The following is a 12,120-nucleotide window of genomic DNA, read 5'->3' as shown; positions in this document are numbered from 1 at the left end:
CTCACTTAGTAGTCCACACACAAAACATTTAACATTTCTGTAGGCACTGTTCAGCACTGCACTTCTGGCAATTTTCCGTATTAATTGCCAAACTTGCCAGCATGATATACTGAATTTGTTTTCAAATATATGATGGGAGGAATCAGAAGCAAAATTTATGTTGATAAATTAAACAATAAAACAATTTTGTTCCTCACTTTTTTATTTACTTACAATTCCTTTGACAGTTTTGCAAGTAAACTCTTTCTTGTTTTACCTTACATTTGAAAGTTATCCAAACATCATCCCGTGGTTCTATAAAGGCATGATAAGGATGTCTTGTATCCAGATATCAGATAAACACAGCAAAGGGCATCCTGGACACTATCCTGAGTGTGCAGCCCAAGGAGGGTGGAGCACAAGGGGGAGAGACCAGAGAGAACATTGTCTATCGGCTAGCTGAAGATATGTTAGAGAAGTTGCCCAAGCAGTATAACAGCTTTGAGGTGAAGGAGGCTCTGCACCGTATGGGAGCCCTGTTACCCATGAACATCTTCCTGCGCCAGGAGATAGACCGCATCCAGCGCGTGATTACTGAGGTATGTCATCTTCAGCTGTTGTGTATTCCAAGAGGAGTCATGCTCTATAAAAAACCTGAGATGATCTATGATTTCTATACTAAGGAAGAAAAGGAAATTTATGGAGTCTTTCCTCTGACATATATTAAATCTTTACATCTTTCTCTCTGTCCCTCATTGACAATTCCCTGTGATATTTTTCTTTACTGTCACTAATGTTCAACTATAAGCAAAATTATAATATTTTGTTATAACTTGACCTTGGATCCTTGCTGTTATAAATTAGTTTTTCCACTAAACATCTATTACTGAAAAATTGAAAGCAATACAAACTTATTGGTTTACTCCAATGCCTGCTAGATCAGACATATGCCTTTGAATAAGTATCATAAGTGTGCAAGTCTTTAGCAGGTTTAATAGTGTGTGCATGCACTCCTATTACCTAATTTGAGAGCATATGTGTTATTGTGTGAACTCATGGCACTTGAGTAAAATACAGGAAAAGAACTTGACAAGTGACATCACTGCTTTTCTGATACAGATTCTGGCTCATTACAGGAAGCTCAAATAATACATTTTACGTACAGCAGTTTGCACTTCAATCGGAAATGGATTTATCGTGGATATATAGTAGATGCCTCTTAACCAACTAACTCTTCTCAATAAATAAAATCACTTCTTTTTGACTGGCTGTTTTTTAATATAAATTTTCATTGAACTGCCATTTTTTACAAAAAAAAAAAAAATAGACAGCAATGATGTCTCTGTTGTACAAGTCTCATATGGACCTGTTTTTATGTAATTGTATTAAAAAAGGTGTGATGTAAATACTGTTACATTAGTGTCGAAGAAAATATTAGTATGGAAGTGTATGTGATGATGTGTACAGGTGCAGTCTACACTGACTGACCTGAAGCTTGCAATTGACGGGACAATCGTGATGAGCCAAGGTCTGCGAGATTCCTTGGATGCCATGTATGATGCTAGGATTCCAGAGCGTTGGCAGAAGGTAGTTATAGAATAAAACATACAACTACCAGATAACATTACCTGTAGGACCTTTTTTCATAAATGTTGGAGTATGACCTTTTCCATCAGTGATAAGCAAAAAGGTATTGTGCGAAAAACCATGAAATTAATTTATCCTTTGTTTTATTACTTATTTTAGACTTACATGTGATAAAAAACATAATATCTGGTTTGCTTTATTAATTGTTTGTGGTACATGTCAATTTGCGCTTAACGGTTTTGCCACGAACCATTTGAAATTTAAATTTGACCAATGTTGATCTGTTACAAGATAGCCTTGTTACTGAAAGGCCTCACAAATAAAAAAGTTATCAGTATTGGTTTGTGTGTTTTTAATGTAGTGATTGAACTAAGAAAAGCCAATGAACGCTCCATCTATAACATCAGTATTGGAATTGGTCGATTTTGTTTTATACTCATCTAATAACAATAGCTTCACAATTTATTTAGAAGCATGCTATATTTTTATTTCTTAATAAGAATTTACATAGGAATGAGAATCAAATTTGGAATTTTGATATCTGAATCATATGTTGTTTGGAATCAGGTCATCATTATGAAATATATCTGGACAATTAAAACCATATGGACATCAGAGATATTTGGTATGTTGCTATTATCCACTGTACAGGTGTCATGGGAGTCTGCTACACTTGGGTTCTGGTATACAGAGCTGCTGGAAAGGGATGCTCAATTTCGGCGCTGGGTGCAACATGGTCGACCCAATGTCTTCTGGATGACTGGCTTCTTCAATCCCCAGGGTTTCCTCACTGCCATGAGACAGGTCCGCACGTCTTTTTTCCTTCATGTATATCAGAAGTAATAAGTGTAGAAAATTATATAGACATAACTACTCAACAAGTTTGGATCAACATTTCATTTCAATTTTTTTTGTTCATTTAGTTAAAAAATTGATATTTTTTAATTTTTCAAACCCGATTATTGCATGTTTTAGTCAAAAAAGGCAAGTTTTAACTCTGTTAAGGGAAGGAAAAGTATGGTGTAATTCCAGATGGGAACAAATAAAGACCTAACCTGGCTAAAACAATACCAATGAACAAAGGATCTATGACTGATTGTGTGATAACAAATGTATTAATCGATTATATGATACAGATAAATGAGTTCTTGTGGACTTTATTTTTGTTTCCATTGATTTAATTTAACTCCCAATAAATGTTATATTAATTAATGCACTATGGACATGATTATCCGCATGCAGTTATCTGAAATTGTGGGTTATCCAAAGTATTTTATAAGAATTCTACTTAGAACTGTAATATCATTAGTTCATTTACTGTTAGGAATTGATAACACTCTCTGAAGCTATATTTGAATCGGTAATTGTTAAAGGGCGGAAGTCAATTTTTTGACATATTCGTTTTATGACAGAATAATGTTGTGATTATATAGCCGCAGCAAGTCGTGTTAAAAGGGCGTCTGAAATAAATTTACTATAGTAACCATGGCAACATGAATTCTTTGTTTTTTGTTAAAAGGGCTGAAGTCCGGACTTCCGCCTTTTTAACAAAGATTGGTTCACTAGCAGCTGAGTGGACAAACAACATAACCTCAATTTGCTGCTATAGTTTCTGAATTAATGGGTTGTACCGTTTTGGCTATTACATAACTCATTAAAATATCAGTAGTATTAATTATAATTTAATGTTAATTTGATGGCGGGAAGTAGTGGTAGTGACGAGGATGTCAATGTAGGAAAGAAGAGAAAGCAAAATCCTCAGAACTACAAAAGAAATCAAATTAAAAGTGTAAGGTTATCTGGCCAAGCCTATGAAAGTTTTTAGTGGCAAGAAAGTAGAAGAGAAAAAGGTTGGTTGCGCAGCAGCCTTTATTTCTATTTTTGCCATTTCAGAAAAGAGGAGTAAGACGAATAAGGCAGCTAAAGACCAGTAGTAAGCCAGTTAGGGACCTTAGAGGGGCACATACCAGCAATACTTTGGCTCCAGAAGTTTATCAGGAAATTGACAAGCACATAAGATTAATACCAACTAAGATAACCCATTATTCTGGGAAAGTGAAACAGTTTCTTAGTGAGAAACTGAATGTAAAACTAATGCATCAAATATTTTTGGAATAACACCCTGAAGTAAAGGTTTCGTACCAAGCATACTGGAACTATTTCAATACCAATTTTAACTTAAGTTTTGGCCAGCCTCAGGTTGATACTTGCTGTACGTGTGAGGAGTTGAGCATTAAAATAAAGTCTCCCCATTTAAATGACGTTGCCAAGCGAGCAGCTATGGCTGAAAAAAATTGTACATAAAAGGAGAGCAAACAAGTTTTTACAACCGCATTGAACAAGATGTTACTGACGCAAAGAATAAAATGAACAGTAATATATTATCATGTGGCAATTGACTACATGCAAAACATTTCATTACTCCAAATACGGTTCTAGAACTGTTTTATATGCGACAACTTACCGTAAGTTTGTTCTGCATCCATGATGTGAAGAAGAATGTTACCACCATCTCCCTGTACTATGAAGGAGAAGCACGAAAATCACCTAATGAAACGTGTTCGTTCATTTTACACTACCTCTCCTCTGTGCCTGAAAGTGACTATGATGAGCTGAATCTGTATGCAGACAACTGCGGAGGACAAAAACAAGAACCATTGTTTTTGCAAACTGTTTCTAGCACTAAACCGACTTTAAAACGATTTATAAAAATAAATCAGTTCTTTCCTATTAGGGGCCATAGTTTCTCCCATGTGATAGGGACTTCTCCATCATCAAACGGGAGCTAAAGAAACATGACAATCTATAGTATTCATGAAATCACTGAGATCATCATCAAAAGCAGCAAAAGCCAGAAGTTCATATTGGTTGAAGTAGACAGCTCTAAAATGGTTTACAATGTTAAAGATTGGTGGCCAACCTTTTAAAACGCAATATTACATTAAAAAGAAACCAAAAGGAAGCGCAAAGAAGAAAGAATCTTTTTCGGAATAAGTAAGTTCCACCACTTTGAGTACAACTCAGATCAACAAGGCGTCTGTAGAGCAAGACAGGAAATCGATGGAATCCTTACTCATACGTTCAAAATGAGTATGATCACGTGTGTCGGCAACAATGAGCTGCATCTTCCAGACCAAATAGCTTATCCAACAGGGAAGGTCTCTATTAAAAGTGCAAAACTAAATGACTTGAGGAGGTGTTTACAATACATTCCCAACGAACACGCTCAGTTTTATAAAGAAATTCTCGAATGGCCTCAAGACAACATTCCTGTTGTAGTCGAACTAGTTGATGAGACAGGACTAAGTATCTCTTGGATGTAAATATGTATAATATATTAATAAAACTTGTTATTTTTAATACATTTTCTTTTATTTCTCCGTCTAATCAATGCAAGGAGCAATTTAAACTGAGGTTGGTTTTGAGATAAATGTTAAAAGGGCGGAAGTCTACCAGTTTTAAGTGCTTTTATCCATCACATAAAATTTTATAATTCTTTTTATTCATTAATTTTGTGTTTCTACATACATGTTTGACTAAAAAAATACCACATGTATTTATAAATATGAATATTTTTAGAACCTACACAGTTTTCTTTTGATTTCCCGAAATTTTACTCAAACTAACTTCCGTCCTTTTAACATTTACTGATTCATTTAACTAACACCAATCCTCGCTGTAGGTGTATATATTTGTGCATGATACCATTGCTCAGATTTTATATATCAATACCAATCGAAGGCAAGTTTTTAGTGGCAGTGCACCTTAGCTGAAATTTTAATTTGCTGAAATAGCCTATGTCCCATTAACTTCTGATAATTGTGGTCCTTATATTGTACATATTTATTATATTAAAATTCTTGGTTGTTGATTCATTTTGTAATTTTATTCAGTCTTATTTTAACACATTAACTGCTGACTCCATAAATTACGTTTTTGCAGTAAAGTGCCAATTTTTTAGAACGTAAATTCTTGTAACTTTTGTGTTTTTTCCACTTAACTGGGGACTAATAACTATGATTTGATTATTTATTTATCAATATAATGGTTATAATGTGTGTACTTTAGCTAACACTATTATTTACATATAACAATTTTACTAAAAAAAAAGTACCTGTCGGGCTACTGTACACAGTGTCTTATAGTAGGGAAATTAGTTTTCTTTTTTGGCGGCATAAATATATCATATGTTATTTGCTCTCTGGCTGCTACAGACACATCAGCTGTCTTGTCACGCGACTATTCCACTACGAGAAAGTTGTAAGTCATTCTCAAAACCGTTTTCCCACCATTTTATGGGAACCTCACATTGTGTTTCTTTTTGCTAAGTGATGTTATGCTGACTGTACGTAGTCCTCAGTTACTTAGTCAAATGAGTGATCAACTGTGTTCATCTGGAATTGATAGAATGATTGATAATCGTTCGTCACTGAGTGGTTTATATGCCGGTATAAGTAATGATGTTAGTGTCGAGTCAATGATAGTTGGTGATATACCCGACAATAGTGACAGTGATCCAGACTTTATTCCTGGTACGGACTCTGAAGACTACACTTGTTAATAATGTCATCGAAGAATCAGGTTCTGATCTGAACTCTAGTGATGTTAATAATACTAAAGCCACACACCTGGTAGTAGTAATGCTGATTATTGATGTGGGCTGAGACATATATAAGGGTAAGCAAAAACTTTTTACTTTTCCACTCAATCAGACACCAAAATTCAATTTCAATTAACCTGATGATGCAAAACCTATTAACATTTTTGAGTATTACTTGACTGATAAAGCAATTAAAATTATGGTTATGGATACCAATCACAATGCATATGATGTAATTTCTAAGCTGCAACTCAGCCCTAAGAGTAGGCTAAAAGACTAAAAAATACTTATCCAGAGGAAATGAACAACTCATTGGTTTGCTTGTATATATGGGTTTAGTATCACTTCCACGTATTAGTGATTAGTGGTCTAAAACTATGTGTATAGCTCCTCTGTTGCCCGAAAAGTAATGAGCAGAAACAGATTCCAGTTACTTTTATGTTTCTGGCATTTCAATGACAGCAAGAACCTAGAAAAAGATGGGTGAATTGGCAAAGTTAAAACCCTGCTGGTTACACTAAATGATTTACCAAATAACATAACCTACTTTATATGTTAATATGTATGACCTGTGGGTAAAGTAGCCTGACAAATTGCGTCCATATTGTCCAATCTCTCAATCTCAATTACTCAGCTGGATAAACACTGTACCTCAAAAACAACATTCTGTGAAATGTCCTACTTTTCTAGTTCAAGTGGATTTATCGAGTTCTGTCAGGTGCAGCACTAACGGGAAGCTAAGGAAAATGGCTATCAACTGCATAGTGACGCTGTCCCCCAATGAGCTATATCTTAACGACTACAAGTGTCGTGTGGGTTGGCCCGACGCGGCAGCTAAGGTGTTAAGGACCATAAATATGTAGAACTAAAAAAATTATGTTTCAATATCATTATAGTAGATTGTATTTTGATTAATCATAAAGTTTTATGCAAGTGTTTCATCAAACTAAATTATATTATGACAGTCAGTGGTAATTAAAATTGTAAACCTCAGATAGATGATATTTTATTAAAAGAAATGTAACCAACATTCAACTTTTAATTATTGGTAAAGCTTGAACCAGCTGTTTAAAGTGAGTCAAGGAAATTGAAATTGTGATAAAACATACATAAATTTAACAGCTAAGCAAATTTGAGTTGTAGCATTTCAGCTGTACAAAGTCAAATAAAAAATGCCAACTCCAAAGAGAAAACTCAAATTTGGAAAATGTTTCCAAACCAGGAAGAAATTAAGTAAGGTACAGTCAACATTTTTATTCAAGTTAAAATTTTCTCTGTACAGTGTACTGCTTGCTGAAGCATAAAACCTAAGACTGCAGAAATTTCAGATCTTCATAGTCATTTGTTATATTTTTAATTTCAAGGCCCATTAAAAATTAGGATTCTGAGTAAATGTTCTAAAAATGAAGACAGGAAAGTTTAAGTAACTTACTATTATATCAAGGTGACGACCAAGTATAACATATAAATCTTTGTTCTTATTAATTAATAATTTACTCTTTAGAAAAATGTTCTTGTCATTTACGAAAAATTTAACCTGCTCCAGAAGATTGGAACAAGTTTTTTGGTATGAAACCTTCAAGAGTTTTAAATTATAAAATTTGTTCTGTATTTATATTATAATGTTGTTTATTTTGGATGGAGAGTTTCATCATCTTGTTTTCAGAATGTTTAGAAAAATCCTAAAAATAAAAAATGTACATATTTTGCGTATTTTTTATGAAGTTCTATGCTATTTTTCATAGTGATTTTCAATTACTTAGTGTTGTTCCTGTTAAATATTTTATATAAGCATTAGCAGTGATGAAAGTTAACAATCAACGTGTGATTGGGTAAGGTCACACATACCTTTGGGTGTTTGGGTATAGTTTCTAATGGTATTTTTGGTGTATGTCCCAGGAGGTGACAAGGGCACACAAAGGCTGGGCACTGGACTCTGTTGTACTGCAGAACCTTATCACTCGACACACCAAAGAGGAACTTAATGACTCACCCCCTGAGGGTGTCTACGTGCATGGACTATTCCTGGAAGGGGCCTCTCTTGACCACCGCTCTGGCAAGCTCATGGAAAGCAAACCCAAGGTAAAGTCATTCTTTTTCATCTTCTACACTGTTTGTAAGATTGCTTGTGGTCTTTCAGTTTTTGAAATTGTATTTTTTATGATTCTGATAAGTTTATAATCCACAAGATTTGTACACATAACATGGAGGGCTGGAGCTAAACTCAACATATCTTGTGTTACTGTTAACCTGTTGACGAGTGCGCACGGCATTTGCCGTGCCACTATGACGGTCCATACTGAGTGCCTCATTGACCAGTGACAGACTTTTAGGGAGTAAAACAAAAAAAACTTTTAAATGTTAATAAACTTTTTTATTATAGTTTAAATGTATATAAAAATACATTGTAGATTGTTAAAAGCAATAACCTCGTTTTAAAACATTGCTAGTGTGTGATACTGCTCAAAACAAGGATATATACAAAGGGCAACCTTACATGTCAAACATTAATAGTTGGTTTCTTTTCTTCTTTGACCAGTTCGAGTGGTGTGTTTGCATGCACACAAAGCACTGCCTGGGGGAGTGGCCTTATAAAATGGCAACCTTGGAGGCGTAGCGGGTCTTGTGCCCCGCCTCCGTAAAATAGTTTTTAAAGTTATCACCAGGTGCCACCACGATACAGGACTAGCAACACTGTACAGCGACACTATTAGGAACAACTGAAAAGTTCCAAAAATCCCCGCTAGACGTCACAATAAGTCAGTGAGAACGAACTGACAGTCATTAGTCTGCAACGGAAAATGTCGTCCTCCCTCATACGGGACCAAACGGCAAATGCCGTGCGCACTCATTTGTGTATGTTTTGCTGCACTCGTCAACAGGTTAAAGAGATTGTAGATGGGATGACCAGATTCAGTATTGGTGTCGGTTTCATCATTATAGTGTACCACACAACAGATACCAAATTGTGTTCACTGGTATAAACTACAGTACTATACAGAAACAAAAAGGATGTTGCAAGAAACACATTTTGTAGAACTTAATATTTTAAACTCAAAAATGAAATAATTATAGTTCTTAATAAATTGTGAAAATTTAGTAGTATTTCCATATTTCAAAAAATCACAGATAAATGTATAGATGGTAAAAACATTGCAGAGCTACTACCAGATTAGGCATGATACCATCTACATTTTAAAACTTTAAAATATGTAAAAGGAATTTAATCACATTTTTACCTAAACAATGTTCTTATAGTGTATTTGTTTTTATATAAAGAAATTGTCTAATTTTATGAGCAAACTTACTCCCTTTTATGGTATCAACAATAATATGTATTAATGTCATGAAAATTATTAAAAACACTCTTTGTTTAAAAGAGTATTATTGACATTGGATGATTTCAAAGGGTAACATTTGACATCATTAATGTTACAAACATAGGACATTATGGTTCGAGGATTAGAATCTATCCTCTTCTTCAGGTGTCAAAAAATCTTCAGGAAATAATACGCAACAATAAAAACTAATGAATAATAAATAACGATGAACTTGCTTTAAGTTATTAATGCAACAAGTTGTAAGTAAAATTGCAAAAAACTCAAGCTTTACCAAGAGTACTCAAACAAGACTGAATCTTTCATCATCTCTGGTGGGTGTTCAGTGTGCTTGTTCTATGATTTTATGACATATAACTTGTTCTGTTATTAACCATGACGGATCACATATTTATTTAGTATTTATATATATTGTTGCCACATATTAATAATTATTTAACTTTTGTGTATGCTGAACATTATGCATTTTGTAATGTTTCTTAACACGAAGAAGAGGATAGATTCCAATCTTCGAAATGTGGTGTTCTATTTTTGTGACATTAATGGCAAGTGGCTGAAAACCTTTCAATAAAAAAAATGTTTTCTTCATACAAGGTGCTCCACAATTAAAGTTTTTCAGTGAGTAATTCAGAACTTATTTAACCAAGTCCACTTCACTTCTTTCCTAAACAATTTATCAACTTGCTAAATTACCAGGTGCTGTACGAACAGATGCCAGTGATCTACATTTACGCAATCAACACCACAGCTGGCAAGGATCCTAAATTGTACGAGTGTCCGATTTACCGCAAGCCACAGAGGACTGACAAGAAATATGTCGGCAGCATCGACTTCGAGACAGAGAACAACCCTCGTCACTGGACCCTCCGTGGTGTAGCACTGCTTTGTGACATCAAGTAGACCCTCTTAGCTGTATTAATATTTGTAGCAGTCTGTGATACAACAGTTACCACCTCAAACTTTCACATTTAGTATTTAAATTACAAGTGTTCACTCAGTACATCATTTTAATAATTAATTTTTAGATTAGGTTTAGCTTACATGTTATAGATCTTAAGGCTCAGTTATTCATTATTATAGATATAATATTTCACCTAGAACATTTGCAGTCCATTTTAAACATCTTCATTAAATTTAAATACATATTACAGACCATAACTTGAATTTGCATTGTTTATATTAATGGTGGTGTAATTTCTAAGGATTTAAATGAAAAAGAACGACCAATTTTTTTACACATATATTGTATTAAGTAACTTCATACATTATGTTAGGTCAACTTTTGAAATGACACTTAATTTCCTCTATGGGAGAAATAATAGTACAGAAATACCTATTTTGAATGTTCAAATTGTGTTCTCAATCTACACAGGTGTGCAGTGAGGAGGCCTCAAGCCCCACCCTCGTAGACAAAAGACATTTTAAATTATAAGTAATAATAAAAATAAACATAAATCCTTCTGGAAATCACCGGTTAACTCTCCAGGTATTATCATAAGACTGCAATCTTCTAACAACGTTGTCTAGAGCTGGCTATGCCATTGGGCAAAGATATCTTGGTTTTATTATCTAGAAAAAAAGTTATTGTAACTTTCACTACCTGAAGACCATATATTATTAACGGAATAAAGGCATTGTATCTAATATCTTTACAAAGCAAAATAATTATATTCATCATAACTAATGTTGGATCTGTCAGTGACTGATTTATTGCATCTCCTCATCTGTTCAAATGTCTGTTATGAAACAAATCTGCTCTGATTTCTAGTGAACATACCCATAAATACTACTTATTGATAGCCATAATTAGATTGATTATGAAACACAATTTAATGATGGTAAGTGTTCATCTTAGTCCTATTACTCCCTCACATAATCTGGTGTAATACTAAAAAAATAAGTATTTATGGAATTACTAATTTTATCTTATATATAAATGAAATAAGGGACAACAAATTGTAAACTCAAATACAAGACTTTAGAAGGAAGGAAATTCCTTGGATATAACAAGAAAATATGATTGAAAAGTTTGTTTATCGACTGTTTCACTAAAGAAGGGAAGAGGAGAAGCTAATACAATAGATCCAAAAATAACACATTTTGCTTTATTCAGCCTGAGTTGCTTGCCTTTTTGCCTAAGTTTTCACCCAATTTTTAACCTTATTAACAAATATTGGCCTAATTATTATGCACAGCATACAATATTTATTTCACATTAAACCATCAACTTCATTAAAGAATGACAATTCATTTTTGTTGCAAGTGAATTCATATTTTAATGGTGTAAATAAAAAACAAAATTTGTATGGGAAGAAACAGTTAAACAAGATGCACAGCTTGAGTATGTTGATAATTTTGGACACACACACACATATATGTGTGTGTGTGTATATATATCTGTATATATATATATATATATATATATATATATATATATATGGTACATGGTCATTACTCACCCATCACTAATTTTCTAAATTTCCGATATCTTAGAAAGTTGTAATTTGGCAGGAAGGTTACAAATACTAAAACTAGACACTTTTTGACTCAAGTAGGCTTTTCAGACCAAGTATATATATATTATTGTGGGCAACAAGGCAAACCTCTATACTATGG

General features: G+C 33.7%; 1 protein-coding gene across 1 annotated transcript in view; it reads left to right on the top strand.

The window, feature by feature from the left end:
* The window catches only part of LOC124375223 (dynein axonemal heavy chain 5-like), a 153,501-nt gene extending 141,587 nt beyond the window's left edge, over positions 1 to 11,914 (top strand). The window contains 5 exon segments of the mRNA XM_046833360.1: positions 329 to 578; positions 1,447 to 1,566; positions 2,218 to 2,370; positions 8,066 to 8,248; positions 10,201 to 11,914. Coding sequence (XP_046689316.1) covers positions 329 to 578; positions 1,447 to 1,566; positions 2,218 to 2,370; positions 8,066 to 8,248; positions 10,201 to 10,404 — 910 coding nt within the window. The 3' untranslated portion in view covers positions 10,405 to 11,914.
* The last annotated feature ends 206 nt before the right edge of the window (positions 11,915 to 12,120 follow it).

The sequence above is a fragment of the Homalodisca vitripennis genome, chromosome 1, assembly GCF_021130785.1.
Source record: "Homalodisca vitripennis isolate AUS2020 chromosome 1, UT_GWSS_2.1, whole genome shotgun sequence".
Lineage (NCBI taxonomy): Eukaryota > Metazoa > Arthropoda > Insecta > Hemiptera > Cicadellidae > Homalodisca > Homalodisca vitripennis.
The sequence above is the reverse complement of the archived record's forward strand: the minus strand, read 5'-3'. Positions and strand labels throughout refer to the sequence as shown.